Genomic DNA, 17,113 nt, shown 5'->3' with positions numbered 1-17,113 from the left:
CCAGGGACATCGTGTAAATGTTGTCCCAGGGACAAAGTGTAAATGTTGTCCCAGGGACATCGTGTAAATGTTGTCCCAGGGACAAAGTGTAAATGTTGTCCCAGGGACATCGTGTAAATGTTGTCCCAGGGACATCGTGTAAATGTTGTCCCAGGGACAAAGTGTAAATGTTGTCCTAGGGACATCGTGTAAATTTTGTCCCAGGGACAAAGTGTAAATGTTGTCCCAGGGACATCGTGTAAATGTTGTCCCAGGGACAAAGTGTATATGTTGTCCCTGGGACATCGTGTAGATGTTGTGTCAGGATCTGACGGTGCCCTGACCGGTCGACCTGCCGGTGTGTGTGTGTATATCTGTATGTGTCTCTCCTGTCGCTCTGTCTTCCCCTCCGGCTCTGCTGTGATGTGTTGGGGGGTAGCCTAGCAACGGGCTACCTTCGACCCGGAGGTGCTGTCGCCCGGAGCTGCCACACCTACAGTCAAGCCACCAGCTGCTGCCAATCAACTTCCATCTTCAGCAGGGCTACTTAATGGTGTGGCTGAGCGACAGACAGCGCTGGAGTATTGCACTAAGCCTGGTAGTGTCGTTGAGTCGCTAAACGTTATTGTAGTGCTGTCCGATCGTCATACTCATTCTGCTGTCGTGTGTGTGTGTGTTCACCCAGGGATTGACGGAGGATTCATGGAAACAAGGGAAGCAGCTGGAGGAGAGACGGGCACTCATTACTACGCACGGGCTTACATGGAAGGAGGGACGCACTATCACCACTGTCGCACATTTGAACTGTTGTCACCTTGCTGCACTGTAAATAAATACACTGTCATTATTTCTGAGCTCCGCGCCTGAGTCTACTCTCTAACCACCGTGACAGAATACTCCAGCCAGCCATGGACTCAGCGGACTCAAACCCAGTTCAGCGAGAGCTCTCTGTTCAGGGCGAAGTTTTGGGCCGCCATGAGAGCATGATGAAACACATCATGACGGAACAAACAGCGATGCGACAGGTGCTTGCAAACATTCAAGGTGTGTTACTCACCGCGCCTGGCACCTCAGCTACAGTTCCACAACCCACTCCATCAGTAAGTGTGGCTGCAGCTTGCCCATTACCTCCTTCGCCTCCACCACCTCCACCTAGGCGAGAATATACATTACCGGTTCCGGAGAAGTTTGATGGAGATATAACAAAGAGCCGAGGCTTTCTGATGCAATGTTCATTGATTTTCAGACAACAGACACAGGCTTATGGCTCAGATTGTGCGAAGATCACGCTTATGGTGGAATTGATGACTGGCCGGGCGCTGCAATGGGCACAAGCCGTTTTAAATATTCAACCGAATATCTCCTACTCGGATTTTCTGACTAAGTTCCGCTGTGTGTTTGATAAAGGAACGGATGCAGATGGCGCTGCTAATCGTTTGTTTACCCTAAAGCAGGGACGTAGGAGTGTCGCGGATTTCTCCATTGACTTTTGGGTCCTAGCCGAGGAGACGGGCTGGGCGGAGAACGCTCTCCGGGGAGCCTTCCTGAACTGCCTAAACGAAGGACTCAAACGTGAGTTAGCTACGAAAGAGCTACCTAAGCCCCTTAGCGCTTTGATTAATATGTGCATTCAACTGGATAATCATATGAGAGAGTTTGGGAGATGGGCAGGTGAAGGACGACGGCCGGCAGGGGGCGCCGATGCGCCTACCGGGTTGCTTCCCTCTCACTGGTGAGAGGAAGAAGAAGACCCTGTCGAGGATGAGGAACAGCCGATGCAGTTAGGCCGGGCTCGGTTCGGTGCTTCCCATCGGAGGAGAAGACAGCGCACGGGTGAGTGCTTCGTGTGTGGAAAAAGGGGACACTGGGCTGATACCTGTCCGAAGCGAGTAAAAGACTCCGCCCGCCAGTAGCTGTGGGGATACTGGCGGGTGCTACGGCTAACTCTGCTCCCCATCTCAGTTGTCCGGCTAAGCTGATTTTTCATTCCCTTACTCACCCGTGTAGCGCACTGATTGACTCTGGAGCTGAGCAGAGTTTTTTGGATGAATCGCTAGCTCGAGAATTAGCCGTACCCATTGTTCCTCTCCCTGAACCTCTCCAGGTTTCGGCTCTTGACGGCAGCCCTCTGACTATGGTCACTCACCGCACTCAAACCATCACACTGTCACGGAGGAGCAGGGAGGACTCGGCGCAGACTGAAGTCTCAGAAAAACAGGTTTATTTACACACTCCAGGTGCACTATATACAGGTGAGGGAGAAGGGGGCCAGGGTTCCCAGGGGTGCAGAGCGGGGTCGGGAAAAGCGTCCAGAGTCTCCAAACCAAAACACGAGAAATCTGCATACAGAGAACAAAGGGTTAGCACGGAACTTTTACGGACAGAGCTCAAAACTGGCTGAGGCTAAAGTAGCACTGACGAGCGTTATTCAATAGTCCAGCGGCGAGGTGCTCTCAGTCACTGCCTTAAGTAGCGGGAGCAAACAGGGTGAGGAGCCACAGGTGATTGCCTACAGGTGGTGGAGGCCGGGAGCTCACAATGAGCTCCGCCCAGGCAGCGAGCAGAGAGAGAGGAGAGAGAGAAAAGACAAAACATAACATGTAGCCACACAGGGCCAGCCGAGCAGGCACGGGGACCGTGACAGTACCCCCCCCTCAACGGGAGCCTCCCGGCGACCCACCAGGCTTACCCGGATACCGACGATGGAAGTCCCGGATCAACTCCTTGGCCAGGACAGCCGACCGGGGCACCCAGGACCGTTCCTCCGGCCCGTAGCCCTCCCAATCCACCAGGTACTGGAAACCCCGTCCCCGGCGCCGAGAGTCCATAATACGAGTGATGGCGTACACCTCCTGACCATCCACAAGCTGGGCGGGCGGAGGGGCCCTAAGAGGGGGGCACAGCGGGCTGGAGAGCACGGGCTTGACCTGAGAGACGTGGAAGACGTTGTGTATGCGCATATTGCGCGGCAGCTTCAGGCGAACAGACACCGGGTTGACAACAGAGTCAATTTCAAAAGGCCCAAGGAAGGTGGGCGCCAGTTTCTTAGACTCAGCGCGAATAGGCACAAAGCGAGTGGACAGCCATACCTTCTGACCCGCGGCGTATGCAGGGGCAGGGGTCCGACGGCGATCAGCGAGGGCCTTGTTTCGCTCCTTAGTTCGGAGCAGGGCCGCTCTGGTAGTACGCCAGGCCCGACGGCACCTTCGGAGGTGGTGTTGCAGAGAGGGGACCGCATGCTCGCCTTCAAGAGCAGGAAACAGCGGCGGTTGGTACCCCAGAGAAGCCTCGAACGGCGACATTCCCGTGGCGGACGACGTGAGGCTGTTATGAGCGTACTCAATCCACGGTAACTGGTCGCTCCAGGTGCCTTGGTTGTGGGAGACAACACAGCGAAGGGCAGCTTCCAGCTCCTGGTTGGCACGCTCCGTCTGTCCGTTGGTCTGAGGGTGAAAACCAGATGAAAGACTAACCTTTGCGCCCAGGGTCGTGCAGAACTCTTTCCAAACCCGCGAGGTGAACTGAGGGCCTCTGTCGGACACGATGTCGTCAGGGATGCCGTGCAGCCTAAACACATGTGCCGTGAGCAGTTGAGCAGTCTCCAGTGCGGTCGGGAGCTTTATGAGGGGAACAAAATGTGCAGCCTTAGAAAAGCGGTCCACAATGGTTAGTATTACTGTGTTACCTGAAGAGGACGGCAGCCCCGTGACGAAGTCCAGGGCGATGTGGGACCAGGGCCGGCCAGGAGTGGGGAGAGGCTGGAGCAACCCGGACGGCGGTTGGTTGGGACGCTTGTTTTGAGCGCACGTGGGACAGGCGGTCACATAGTCTCTAGTGTCTTTTATCAGGGAGGGCCACCAGAAGTAACGTTGCAAGAAGGAGATCGTGCGATGAAGTCCAGGGTGGCAGGAAAAGCGGGCGGTGTGACCCCACTGGAGAACACGTGACCTGACGGACGTGGGAACATAAAGCCGCCCTGGTGGGCCCGTCCCTGGGTCGGGTTCGGTGACTTGCGCCTCGAGGATTTGGGATTCAATCGCCCAAGTGACTGCTCCGAACACGCAGGAGGAGGGGAGGATGGGCTCAGGGTCAGGGTCTTTCTCCATAACGGTGAACAGCCGGGAAAGGGCGTCAGGTTTTACGTTTCGTGACCCGGGCCTGTAGGTGAGAGAAAAGTCAAGCCGTGAGAAAAACAGAGCCCACCTGGCCTGCCGGGAGTTGAGACGCTTCGCTGACCGGATGTACTCCAGGTTTTTGTGGTCTGTCCATACAATAAAGGGATGCTCAGCGCCCTCTAGCCAGTGCCTCCATTCCTCTAGTGAGAGTTTCACAGCCAGCAGCTCTCGGTCCCCGATGTCGTAATTCCGCTCCACTGGTGTGAGGCGGCGAGAGAAGAAGGCACACGGGTGGAGTTTACCTTTAAAGCGCTGAGACAGGACTGCCCCAACCCCCGTCTCCGACGCATCCACCTCCACCACGAACTGTTGGTTGAGGTCAGGCTGTTGAAGGATAGGAGCGGTGGCAAACCTTTCCTTTAGGCAGGCGAACGCCTCCTGGGCTGGCGGGTCCCACTGAAATGACACCTTCGGGGAAGTAAGTCTTGTGAGAGGCAATGCGATCTTGCTATAATCTTTAATGAAGCGCCTGTAGAAATTGGCAAAGCCCAAAAAACGCTGGAGCTGCAGGCGATTTGGGGGCTTGGGCCAGTCTAGGACTGTTTGGACCTTTGCCGGGTCAGGCTTCAGATTACCTTGAGCGATGATGTACCCCAAGAACGCCACTGAGTCTACGTGGAAGTCACATTTCTCCGCCTTCACAAAGAGTCTGTTCTCCCACAGGCGCTGGAGAATCTGTCTCACATGGACTTCGTGCTCCTTCACAGTCTTTGAAAAAACAAGAATGTCATCAAGGTAGACAAAAGCACAGCGGTTAATAAAATCCCTGAGGACATCATTGACTAGCGCTTGGAAAACAGCAGGGGCGTTCGTCAGACCGAAGGGCATTACCAAATACTCAAAATGACCAAGATGTGTATTGAATGCCATCTTCCACTCGTCTCCCTTTCGAATCCTCACTAGGTGGTAAGCGTTTCTCAGATCGAGTTTGGTGAACACTGTAGCCCCTTGAAGTAGTTCAAAGGCAGAGGAGAGAAGGGGCAGCGGGTATTTGTTTTTGATCGTGATTCTGTTGAGGCCACGATAGTCTATACACGGCCGGAGGGTTTTGTCTTTCTTGCTGACAAAAAAACCCCCCGCACCCACAGGAGAAGAAGAGGACCGCATAATGCCCGCGGCCAGCGAGTCGGTGATGTATTTCTCCATTGTCTCTCTCTCAGGTTGGGTGAGACTATACAAGCGGCCAGAGGGAAGCGGCGCCCCCGGGAGGAGGTCAATGGCACAGTCGTAGGGCCTGTGGGGGGGGGAGCATTTTTGCTTTGTCCTTGCTGAATACTGCTGCCAGGTCGTGATAGACAAAGGGAACAGCGGACAAATCGCACTCCTCTGTGGGCTCAACTGTGGTTAGCCGAGTGACCGGGGGGGTGGCAGTTTTAAGACAGTTCATGTGGCATTCCACACTCCACCCCGTAACACGCTCTTTCTTCCAGTCTATCTGGGGGTTATGTTGCACCAACCAGGGGTAACCTAACACAAGTGGTGCAAACGGTGTCTTGAACACGAAGAAGCTAATCCTTTCAGTATGGTTACCGGAGAGTGTGAGAGACAAGGGTTCAGTAATATGAGTGATGTCTGGCAAACGTTGGCCTGATAAGGCAGACACACGGAGCGGATTAGGCAAAGCTGTGGTAGCAACGTTCAGCTTTGTGGCTAGTGAGATATCAATGAAGCTCTGCTCAGCACCAGAGTCTATTAATGCAGAAAGAGGGTGAATCGCTGTCTGTATCATGAGCTTTGCGGGCAATGTTAAACGTGGATGGGAGTGTTTACCAGACAGGTCGCCCACCAGTACCCTCTCCATTACTGGTGGGCGCGCTCTTTTGCCAGAGCCGGGCAGGTGGAGATAAAGTGACCCTTACGGCCGCAATACAGGCACTCACCAGCGGAGAACCAACGCTGACGTTCCGCGGGTGAAAGGCGGGAGCGTCCTATCTGCATCGGCTGCTCTCTTTCTTCGCCCCCGCTGTACTCATGGGCTCCTCGTGACTCGGGGGATGGGTCTCTTGTTGCCCGCGGCTCCCGCGGTGCGTGCCTCCGCATGCTCCGGCGCGCACGCAGCCGATCATCCACCTGAATACACAGCGACATAACAGCCTCCAGAGATTGAGGGAGTTCACGCATCATTAATTCGTCCTTTAGGTCGTCATTGATGTTGTTTAGTAACGTGGTCCTTAATGCCTCCTGCCCCCACTTTGTTTGCGCTGCCAGGGTCCAAAAATCAACAGAATAATCAGCCATGCTGCGCTTACCTTGTTTAAGGTTGAGTAAGCGGTGACCGGCGGCTTCTGTGCTGGAGCCCTTATCAAACACAGCCTTAAACTTGGAAAGGAAGTCAGCATACGTAATTACAGGGTTTGCTTGAAGTTGAGCCTGCGCCCAGGTCAAAGCACGGTCACGTAACAGCTGAACGAAATAGGCGATCTTGACCTCATCGCTAGAAAAGACATGTGGCAATTGGCGAAAATGCATAGCGCACTGCATCAAAAACCCCGCGCACTTCCCCAGCTCCCCCGTGAATGCCTCAGGTGTGGGCAACAGCTTATCCAAAGACACAGAGGAGAGAGGTGGTGCAGCAGCGCTTGCAGCAAAGCCTGATGTTACCTGAGGAGATGAGGCAGAGGCTGGGCGCTCCGGGGGGCTCGCCTCGGGGGGGCTCGCCTCTAGTGGTGTTCGTTGGGCGATGGCCAGAGCCAAGGCGGCCACCTCTCCACTGAGCCGGACTAACATCTGCTCATGCCGGTGTAGTAGCTCCTCCAAGGTGATCGGGGCCGGGGCCGAGGAAGCAGAGTCCGCTGAGTCCATGGTTGGCTGGACTATTCTGTCACGGAGGAGCAGGGAGGACTCGGCGCAGACTGAAGTCTCAGAAAAACAGGTTTATTTACACACTCCAGGTGCACTATATACAGGTGAGGGAGAAGGGGGCCAGGGTTCCCAGGGGTGCAGAGCGGGGTCGGGAAAAGCGTCCAGAGTCTCCAAACCAAAACACGAGAAATCTGCATACAGAGAACAAAGGGTTAGCACGGAACTTTTACGGACAGAGCTCAAAACTGGCTGAGGCTAAAGTAGCACTGACGAGCGTTATTCAATAGTCCAGCGGCGAGGTGCTCTCAGTCACTGCCTTAAGTAGCGGGAGCAAACAGGGTGAGGAGCCACAGGTGATTGCCTACAGGTGGTGGAGGCCGGGAGCTCACAATGAGCTCCGCCCAGGCAGCGAGCAGAGAGAGAGGAGAGAGAGAAAAGACAAAACATAACATGTAGCCACACAGGGCCAGCCGAGCAGGCACGGGGACCGTGACACACACTCACCCTTTTTAAATCTCCTGATGCTCCCCTTGTATTGGGCTATCCCTGGCTGCAACAACATAATCCGCAGATCGACTGGGCCACGGGCCGTATTTCGGGGTGGAGCGGTCGGTGTCACGCTGTGTGCTTGCGCTCCGCGACTTTTGGTGCGACGGTCGCTGGCCCCGCGGAGCCTGTTGCGCCTCCTGATTTGTCTGGTGTTCCGCCTGAGTGTCATGACCTGGCCCAGGTTTTTAGCAAGGACAAAGCCTCTTCGCTTCCGCCCCATCGCCCGTACGACTGTGGCATTGATTTGATTCCCGGCGCCCCCTTGCCCACCGGTCGGCTTTATAGCATCTCCAAGCCCGAGCGGGAGTCGATGGAACGGTACATTAATGACTCCTTGGCGGCCGGCATCATTCGACCCTCCACTTCCCCTTTGGGCGCGGGCTTTTTCTTTGTCGCGAAGAAGGACAGGTCGCTCCGGCCGTGTATCGATTTCCGGGGTTTGAATAAGATCACGATCAAGAACAAGTACCCCTTGCCCTTGCTGGCGTCCGCCTTTGAGCTTCTCCAGGGCGCCACGGTTTTTTCCAAATTGGACCTCCGCAATGCTTACCACCTGGTGCAGATTCGTGAGGGGGATGAATGGAAGACAGCGTTCAACACTCACCTTGGGCATTTCGAGTACCTGGTGATGCCTTTTGGGCTCGCTAATGCCCCTGCTGTTTTCCAGGCTATGATTAATGATGTGCTGCGTGATCTCATTAACCACTGTGTTTTTGTCTACCTAGATGACATCCTTGTGTTTTCCCGGAGCCCGGCGGAACATGTGGAGCATGTGCGGCTCGTGCTGCAGCGCTTATTGGAGAATCGCCTGTTTGTGAAGGCTGAGAAATGTGAGTTCCATGTTCCAACTGTGTCTTTCCTGGGCTTTGTGGTGGAACAGGGGCGGCTGCGTGCGGACCCAGCTAAGGTCAAGGCGGTGGTTGAGTGGCCGGTGCCTAGGAATCGCAGGGAGTTGCAGCAGTTTCTGGGTTTTGCCAACTTCTACAGGCGCTTCATTCGCAACTTTAGCAGGATTGCCTTGCCTCTGACTGCCCTTACCTCTCCCAGGTTGTCGTTTCAGTGGTCTCTGGACGCTCAGCGGGCTTTCGCTCAACTGAAGGCTCTGTTTTCGTCTGCGCCTGTGCTGGTGCAGGCTGACCTGGAGCTCCCATTCTTCGTGGAGGTGGATGCTTCTGACTCGGGGGTGGGGGCCGTTCTCTCGCAGCGGGTGGCCGGTAAGATGCGTCCCTGTGCCTTTTTTTCTCGCCGGTTGTCGCCCGCAGAGCGGAATTATGATGTTGGTGACCGGGAGCTTCTCGCTGTTAAAATGGCCCTGGAGGAATGGCGTCACTGGCTGGAGGGGAACAGTTATCCAGTGGTGGTGTGGACTGACCACAGGAATTTGGCGTACCTCCGGGCTGCGAAGCGCCTTAACGCCCGACAGGCCAGGTGGGCCCTGTTCTTCGCTCGCTTTGACCTTTCCATCACTTACAGGCCCGGGTCTCGCAACGCCAAGGCTGATGCACTGTCTCGACAGTTTGCACCTGAGGCCGGGGGCGATGGGGAGGACTTGCCCATCTTGCCTCCCTCTTGTTTCGTCGGCGCTTTGACCTGGGAGATTGAGCGGGTTGTGCGGGACGCCCAGCGGCGGGAGCCGGATCCTGGCACGGGCCCGGGGGGCAAGCTGTTTGTTCCTGCGTCGGCCCGCGGTAAGGTGCTTCAGTGGGCTCACACCGCCCATTTTGTCTGCCATCCGGGTAAGAACCGCACCGTCTCTTTCCTGCGCCGGTTGTTTTGGTGGCCCTCTCTGTTGCGGGATGCTGGGGAATACGTGGCGGCTTGTCCTGTGTGTGCTGCGAACAAGATGCCAACCTCGCCGCGTGCTGGCCTCCTACGCCCTTTGCCTGTTCCCATGCGTCCCTGGTCGCATATTGCTCTGGACTTTGTTACGGGACTGCCTCCGTCCTCAGGCAACACTGCTGTGCTCACTATTGTTGACCGGTTTTCCAAGGCTGCCCACTTTGTAGCCCTGCCGCAGCTTCCTTCTGCTCTGGAGACGGCTCGCCTTCTCACCCAGCATGTTTTTCGGCTCCATGGCATTCATTGGGACATCGTGTCTGATCGTGGTCCCCAGTTCACGTCCCGGGTGTGGCGGGAGTTCTGTGCGGAGCTGGGGGCTCAGGTCAGCCTGTCCTCGGGTTTCCATCCCCAGACCAACGGCCAGACGGAACGGGCTAATCAGGCACTGGAGGCTATGCTGCGCTGTGTAATCTCCTCCAACCAATCGACGTGGAGCGGGCAGCTTGCATGGGTGGAATATGCGTACAACTCCAGTACGTCGGCGGCCACCGGTGTGTCCCCGTTCGAGGCGTCCTTGGGTTATCAGCCCCCGCTTCTTTCCATCTCTGAGGGAGAGTTGGCCGTTCCTTCGGTCCAGCTCCACATGCGGCGCTGTCGGAGAGCGTGGCGCGCCGCCAGGGCAGCCCTCTTGAGGACGGCGGCCCTGAACAAGAGACTGGCCGATCGCCGCCGCGTCCCGGCACCGGACTACCAGGTGGGCCAGCGGGTGTGGCTCTCGACCAAGCATGTTTCTCTCAGGACTGAATCTAGGAAGCTTGCTCCTCGGTTCATTGGCCCGTTTCCTGTCCAGTCTGTGTTGAATCCGGTGACGGTTCGGTTGAGCCTGCCTTGTAACATGCGAACTCACAATGTTTTTCATGTCTCGCAGGTGAGGCCTGTTCGGACCAGCCCGCTGTGCCCGCCTCCCGGGCCTCCGCCACCCGCCCGGATTATCGACGGCACCCCGGCGTACTCCATCACCCGCATTATGGATGCCCGGCGCCGCGGTAGGGGTTTTCAGTTTTTGGTGGATTGGGACGGGTATGGTCCGGAAGAGCGTTCCTGGGTGCCGCGGTCTGCGATTCTCGATGATGCCATGGTGAGAGAGTTCTGCCGCCGGCACCCTGACAAGTTTGGTAGGTCGCCGGGTGGCTCCCATTAGAGGGGGGATACTGTCAGGATCTGACGGTGCCCTGACCGGTCGACCTGCCGGTGTGTGTGTGTATATCTGTGTGCGTGTGTATGTGTCTCTCCTGTCGCTCTGTCTTCCCCTCCGGCTCTGCTGTGATGTGTTGGGGGGTAGCCTAGCAACGGGCTACCTTCGACCCGGAGGTGCTGTCGCCCGGAGCTGCCACACCTACAGTCAAGCCACCAGCTGCTGCCAATCAACTTCCATCTTCAGCAGGGCTACTTAATGGTGTGGCTGAGCGACAGACAGCGCTGGAGTATTGCACTAAGCCTGGTAGTGTCGTTGAGTCGCTAAACGTTATTGTAGTGCTGTCCGATCGTCATACTCATTCTGCTGTCGTGTGTGTGTGTGTTCACCCAGGGATTGACGGAGGATTCATGGAAACAAGGGAAGCAGCTGGAGGAGAGACGGGCACTCATTACTACGCACGGGCTTACATGGAAGGAGGGACGCACTATCACCACTGTTGCACATTTGAACTGTTGTCACCTTGCTGCACTGTAAATAAATGCACTGTCATTATTTCTGAGCTCCGCGCCTGAGTCTACTCTCTAACCACCGTGACATGTTGTCCCTGGGACATCGTGTAAATGTTGTCCCTGGGACATTGTATAAATGTTGTCCCAGGGACATCGTGTGATAGCTTGTTAATAATGGAATGAAAATTATTGATTGTTATTAACTTGTGAAAATGAAGTGTAACAAATCCACATGTTATGTTCTTACACCCTTACAGAAACTGTGACTCCTTCACAATGTCAGGTAAATGTCAACTCATGTTGAATAATCAACCAATCAAGCCTTTTATTATCACATGCAATGTTACACGTACAACTGCAATGAAAATTTCACCCCCTTCTGACCATACATATATTGCTTAAACATCACATTGGGAAGACAGGTTGGAAACAGTTAGGAAGGTCAGAAAACAATTTAATTAATAGATGAGGAGGAGAAAAAAGAACTACAACCAGACAAAGCTCCTAGAAGACTGAAATGGATGATGGTTGCAGCATGCAAAAAGAAAATGATATCTGTTGACTACAGCATATGCTTTCTCACAGATTACCTTGTGGGAGTAGCTGGACCAAACTCTATTGGTATTTCAAGTTTGAAATCCCTGTTTGACCAGACTAACATTTCAGATGAGGTACCTGAAGGAAACGGTTTCCAGGGCCTAATCCGTGGATCGACTTCCTTCGAGGCGTGGACGTCTATCAGCAGAGAATGTACCTTCACCTATCAGCAGAGAATGTCCCTTAGTCTGTAACACAGTCAAATATATTCTCAAGTAATATTCAAGCATGCCATTCAGCGTGTTAGTACGAGCTCGGGAGCAGCTTGGGAGAACAAGAAAACAGAGACTGCTTCAGGTTGTCTTCCCAAATTGACTCAACTTTATTCACAAGTACAACAGTTTATATAGAGGGTAAAATTCATGAGACAGCAGATTATCAGTTTAAACCAGTACAGACCAAGATAAGGGAGCGTCTTCCTGCCCTTGGGTGAAGAAGCATCCTTTGTGTAGTTTATTAGTTCAGCTACAATTGTGATTATCTCAGCGACATATTTTCAAGGCACAAAATAAAGAGTTCTTTCATTAGTGAAATCTGAAACAAACCATCTGGCCTTCAACAGGCGTCTCCTAAGAGATTAAGAAACTAATGTAGCTGAGGGAGTGATCTCTGTGGTATTTCAACCTTGTACCAGCCTGTGATTCTCACACATCAATTCTTGGGTCAAAGAGAAAAATAACTAAAACAAAGGGGCCTTATTGAATGACAGAGTTTTCCTGTATAATGTCACTATAAAACAATATCCAGTAAATGCTACCATGGTACTAAAATACCTAACAGTACCTCTTGACATAAAAATCCTTTTATGTTGTAATAAAACTAATGTTAAATTCTGCTTTAAATACACTTTATTGTACAATTTACTTAATGAATCGTGTTCCTTAGTTCTGTTTTTATTTATATGTATTTATTTATTTGTTTTATAAGGTAATAGATGGTCTAATCTATTTGCAGTGTGAGGTATGTTGAAAAGCTTGTTTGATCATAATGACATAGCATGTTTACGTTTTTTGTAATGTATTTGAAAACATGTATTTATGTTATTTTTATAGAATTTCCCTCACATTTATCCAATACCAAGCCAAATCACTGGAAAAATTTTGGATGGGTCCACAAGAGCACAAAGTGCATACTTTTTGAAGGTATGACTTGGACTGTGGTAACTATGTTCTTATCACAAAGGGTTTATAAGTTGCCACTATAAACAAACAGCATTTTCCAAAATTGAAACCTTGTCAGAAGAACCTGAAAAACACCTTTCTGAAACCTTTTCTGTGTAAAGACTTGTTCAAAAGCAATGCACACAGATTAAAACATTTGTCTTGGCCAACTGATAAAGAACACCAAAAATTTAGTGGTACGTGTTGAGTCTGTGGTCTTGATTTGTTTTGTACACACTATAGAAATTAATTAATGTAAACCAAAAATGACACTTTCTATATGTTTGTGTATCTGCAGAATTAATTACAAGTCTCACCTGACAAGCTTTTGCAGTTTTGCAGTGTCATTCTTGACAGAAAAACATACTTGTCACATTCTTTTTATTTCCAGAAAAACATCTTTCAGATGTATGAGAAATTGATTGGAGCCTGTCTGGAAAACGGCAGCCACTGGACCTTGTTTGTAAGTTGTACAGATTTTGCCCTCTCTCTAGTGCATGATACTTTTCAGTGTCCCTCATTAGGAAAGCTCACGGCCCAAGCCTACCATATCCATCTTTTTACAAAACAGTTTTGTGACATACCCTAGAGGACCATAGTCTATATGAATTCATTTGGCGAGTCGGAGGTCAGAAAAAGTGCGGTGTTGAAAAACTGGAGGTAATTAATTAACATATTTAACATAACATATTTAATTTAATTGAAATCATTACCGAACGTGGTTATTGATTTCTCTATATGCTTTTTATTTGTAATAACTGCGATCTCTCAGCTCATTTGCTTCAGCAAGAGGCTGCGCTGGAGAGTGGACCTTGTCACATGTGAGCCACCCACATCAACAGGATGGGAGGATGGGAACTCATGTGGAGTGCATGTCATAATGGTACTGAAAACTATAGCTTTAACCTATATAAGTAATGCTTACATTTTTGCCTATTCAGTTTTTAAAGCCTTAGAGGCAGGATGGTAAAATCTCAAATTTTTTTGTAGATTGAACCATTTCAGCAGTAATGCTTTGCTTTGGTTGCTCTGTTTTTTTTTCTCGGGGGGGGGGGGGGGGGGGGGGGGGGGGGGGTTAAAAACAAACATTTCTTTGTTAATCTAATTCTTTTTGTTCTTTCTTTTTATTCTTCTTCGTCAGTTATTAGTTTGCCCAATCTCTCATTGACGGTAAAACACAAGTGGAGGAGTACAACACTGAAATCACAAAGCTCAGGTCCCGACTTTGCCACTACTTATTTTCCTCAATAGGTAAAGATAAAATTAGCCGCCTTCTTTTTCTCTAACATTGGAAAATGTAACTTGTACTTAAACAAATTATATTTTGCAGATCGAACTAGGAAGTGCAGTCAGTGCTGGTGTGTGATTGCAGCCAAAGACCGGGTACACTATGACATGTCCTTAGCCATATAGATTGTTTATTTAATGGACTTTGTTCATTTGTTTTTTGTTTGTTTATTTCTTCTTCTTTTTTTTTTTTAATTCACAGGTGCAGTGCCAGAAATGTGGTGCATACAAGCACATGCGTTGTTCAAAGTCTGTTTGTGGCATCTGTATCTTCTGTGAGAGTAAGTCACAATATAACTAAACAATGTCCAAAAATGTTTAAAGTGAAAAAAATTTCGTAATTTTGCCTTTGCACACCAGGACTGTGTAATTAAAGTGGACGTTTCAAGATCCAGTTTTTACACAAAACTATTTTAGACATAACTGTGTCGTATTGTGGGGATTTCTCTTCACAATAAAATTGATATAGTGCTGTTTATATCATTCTTCTTTATGTAACAGCACAGTGCAGCACAGCAGAGGGAAAGGAGTTGTGCAGCATAGTAGGTGGCTATACAGGAGGAGCAATAGAAGTAGCCAGTGAAGAATGTCATCAGGGAAAGCATCAGGCAGCGAATGACAAAGGAAAAGTTCCTAAGGGAGAGAACATCTGCAGCAAACCGACAAGTAACAGTGAGATAGGAGGACTGACAGTCAGAGATGAAGGTACACAGACTGAAAGAGATGAAGGTACACAGACTGAAGACAAAGAAAAAGAAAGTATACGGCACAAGTCTGAGTACAGATAATGCTGCTGCTGCTGATGTTGACAGGATCGATGCAGATGCAGAATTTCAAACTGATTCAGAAGGAACTAGTACAGTTTACAGAGTGCATGGTCGCTTATCTGTACCAAGCTCAAAAAAGAAAACCTACACAATAACAGAAGACGAGATCAAGCACAGAATCAATGCAGAGAACATGTCAGTTCATGTTTTCAGAGGTTTGATTGGGGTAGATATACATTTCGTGATTTTGATGTCACCTGAAATAAATCCGGGTTACTCGTATCAATGAAGTGACAATGTGGCTGGAAATTGTGCATTTGCTGCAACATATACACAATTACACCATGTAAACAAAAGCATTTAACTTTGTGCGCGTGTGTGTGTCTCTCTCTCTGCTCTTTTGGTGTTTGCACTTTTTCTTTTTTAGGGCCGTAAAGCCAAACTGCCCGCAATGATTCTTGACAGGCCTAAGAAGGCCAAAACTAAAGTAACAGTGTTTAGTGTTCTGAGTGAAGAGGAGGCTGGGGAGCTAGCCCTCGGGTTTGCCGGAAGATTGGCCTGCGATGTCACAACAGACATGGTCTGTAAAGGCATCGACCATTCAAGTGCTGATATGACAAAGTAAGTTAGTAAAACAATATGAAAGTTGTATCTTTTTTGGTATTATTTGTCATTTCCCCGTATTTGGGTTATTGGTGTAACATTGTTAATCTTACTTTCTAATAACAGACAGACTCTTCTCAAAATCCAACACAATCTTAAACATGAGCTGACTGATTCCTCAACCTTCAGTTTGCTGACACACACCTTTGGCCCCGCTGCACTGGATTCTGTCATTTCATTCCTGTGTGAAAAACTTGATCTTGTCTCTTAAATAATGAAACCTTTTGTGACTTTTGTTTGTTCTGTAAATCAGAATCTTGAAAATTGTTCATTGTTGTTCTAAGTTTGTGTTAACTATTTGGCAAAAATGATTGGTTCCTAATCCAAACAGCATAATGACTGTTCTAACACATATCTTAAAAATGCTACAAAGAAAGAAAATTATCACATATGTTTCAATATGAATGTAATTGTGTCACACTCGGTTTGTAGTAGCTTTCCTGTTTTATTTTGAGTTTTGGTATGTTTACACTGTTATTTTTATTTCCCGTGTGTTCGTCTTCCCTTATTAGTTTTACTGTATTTAATTAGTCTGATTTAATAACTTATAATTATTTACTTTCCAGTGTGTATATATGCTCCTCGTTTGGATTATTGTTTGTTTGAGTTCTGCCTGTCTTCTCTATTAAAGATTTGGACTTTTGGACTATTAGTGGACCTCGTAGGTTTTTATTCTGTGCAATTGGTAATTGACTGGGTTTAATTTAGTGGCCTGGAAAACAGGCCGGAGGGGTCTGGTCATTTTAACCCCCTGAGATCCGAAATCTTCCACAGCAGCATTTTTAATTTCTCTTTGATATTTGGGCCGATTGGAACCCGATGAATGTAAAAAGAAAGAATTACCAGATTTTTTTTTTTAACCTAATTTTTGTTTCTGAGACAAATGAGAGCCACATATGAGGACATTAATTTGAAATTTCGATAGAACAGTTGCAGTATAATGTCCTCGTAACTGTATATCAGGCACTTGTTGATCAAGATTTAGTATTTGGTCTAAATAACCCAAAATGTGATGTCCACATGTGTGGACGCCAGGCTGGAGTAAAGTGTTAGAGCTATTTATACCTATGTAAACTTTTATACACTGGTTTTTACCTGTCTTGTTTCAGAAAGGTTTAAAAGGGTAATGTCCACAGTTTATTTGTTTGTTTATTTGTTTTAATTCAACATATTTTATTAAAGTAATTGAGCTTGAACACAGAAAAAACTGAATCAAATAATCATAAAATCAAATCACTTGCACTATACTGAAGTCTAATCTACTCTGAGCTAATGCCGGTTTCCAACACTAATGATCGGGTGAAGGAGAGAGATGAGGGTGTGCACGGCCACTGGTGCTCTTATCCCTGTTCTTTGTGATACAATCCAACAGGAAAGCAGTCAAACCCTTGGACATTAGCCAAGTTAACGTTCACAAATATATACACACAGAGGAACTCTGAGCCCCAATGTCAGCATTAGCACAAACATGCCACTTCATACCAAATCTCAGTGTGAGGTCAGGTGTTAGTCTCATTCCATTACTCTGGCTATATTTTCTTACTCATCATTACTATTAAACTTATACTTAGTCATACTCTAAATTACAATTAAGGATGATTAACTATTAACAAAATCACACCCCGATAACTCTGTTATTACACTTTGT

At 49.3% G+C, this 17,113-nt stretch overlaps 2 protein-coding genes and 1 long non-coding RNA gene across 5 annotated transcripts; 2 read left to right on the top strand and 1 right to left on the bottom strand.

Annotated features, from left to right (window-relative positions):
* Nucleotides 1-2,148: 2,148 nt before the first annotated feature.
* LOC147328690 (uncharacterized) lies at nt 2,149-4,074 on the bottom strand. Of its 3 annotated transcripts, XR_015129983.1 has the most exons (4): nt 3,665-4,074; nt 3,453-3,546; nt 2,399-3,223; nt 2,149-2,318 (listed from the first exon to the last, which is right to left on the bottom strand). XR_015129983.1 is itself a non-coding variant. In XM_086297244.1 (3 exons), exon 3 carries the CDS (start codon nt 3,279-3,281, stop codon nt 2,634-2,636), a length of 648 nt encoding a protein of 215 aa, XP_086153370.1. In that variant the 5' UTR covers nt 3,282-3,303; nt 3,437-3,546; nt 3,665-4,074; the 3' UTR covers nt 2,149-2,633. The 3 variants fall into 3 exon arrangements, 1 of the variants encoding a protein (XP_086153370.1); XM_086297244.1 differs by having other exon boundaries at nt 2,149-3,303; nt 3,437-3,546; XR_015129982.1 differs by lacking the exons at nt 3,453-3,546; nt 3,665-4,074 and having other exon boundaries at nt 2,399-3,329.
* A 9,305-nt stretch (nt 4,075-13,379) lies between these two features.
* LOC147328689 (uncharacterized) lies at nt 13,380-14,958 on the top strand. Its single transcript, XM_086297246.1, has 6 exons — nt 13,380-13,408; nt 13,521-13,631; nt 13,897-13,999; nt 14,079-14,131; nt 14,238-14,316; nt 14,537-14,958. Exons 2-6 carry the CDS (start codon nt 13,629-13,631, stop codon nt 14,821-14,823), a joined length of 525 nt encoding a protein of 174 aa, XP_086153372.1. The 5' UTR covers nt 13,380-13,408; nt 13,521-13,628; the 3' UTR covers nt 14,824-14,958.
* A 51-nt stretch (nt 14,959-15,009) lies between these two features.
* LOC147328688 (uncharacterized) lies at nt 15,010-16,078 on the top strand. The gene is made up of 3 exons (XR_015129984.1): nt 15,010-15,028; nt 15,230-15,423; nt 15,532-16,078. It is a non-coding gene; the product is annotated as an uncharacterized LOC147328688 (long non-coding RNA).
* The last annotated feature ends 1,035 nt before the right edge of the window (nt 16,079-17,113 follow it).

This window comes from Aulonocara sp. 'chitande type north' Nkhata Bay, linkage group LG6, assembly GCF_057382095.1.
Source record: "Aulonocara sp. 'chitande type north' Nkhata Bay isolate Kocher_YH1m ecotype deep benthic linkage group LG6, A_spYH_male_GT1.1, whole genome shotgun sequence".
Taxonomy (NCBI): domain Eukaryota; kingdom Metazoa; phylum Chordata; class Actinopteri; order Cichliformes; family Cichlidae; genus Aulonocara; species Aulonocara sp. 'chitande type north' Nkhata Bay.
Note: the sequence above shows the minus strand (reverse complement) of the source record. Positions and strands in the feature narration are given on the sequence as shown.

What these genes read in the sequence shown, in the direction of transcription:
- LOC147328689 (XM_086297246.1), top strand. An exon ending in TGATTGCAGCCAAAGACCGG is followed by an intron (nt 14,132 to 14,237) that starts GTACACTATGAC and finishes TTTAATTCACAG; the next exon opens with GTGCAGTGCCAGAAATGTGG. An exon ending in CATCTGTATCTTCTGTGAGA is followed by an intron (nt 14,317 to 14,536) that starts GTAAGTCACAAT and finishes TTTATGTAACAG; the next exon opens with CACAGTGCAGCACAGCAGAG.
- LOC147328690 (XM_086297244.1), bottom strand. Translation starts at nt 3,281, where the DNA reads ATGTCGCCGTTCGAGGCTTCTCTGGGGTACCAACCGCCGCTGTTTCCT.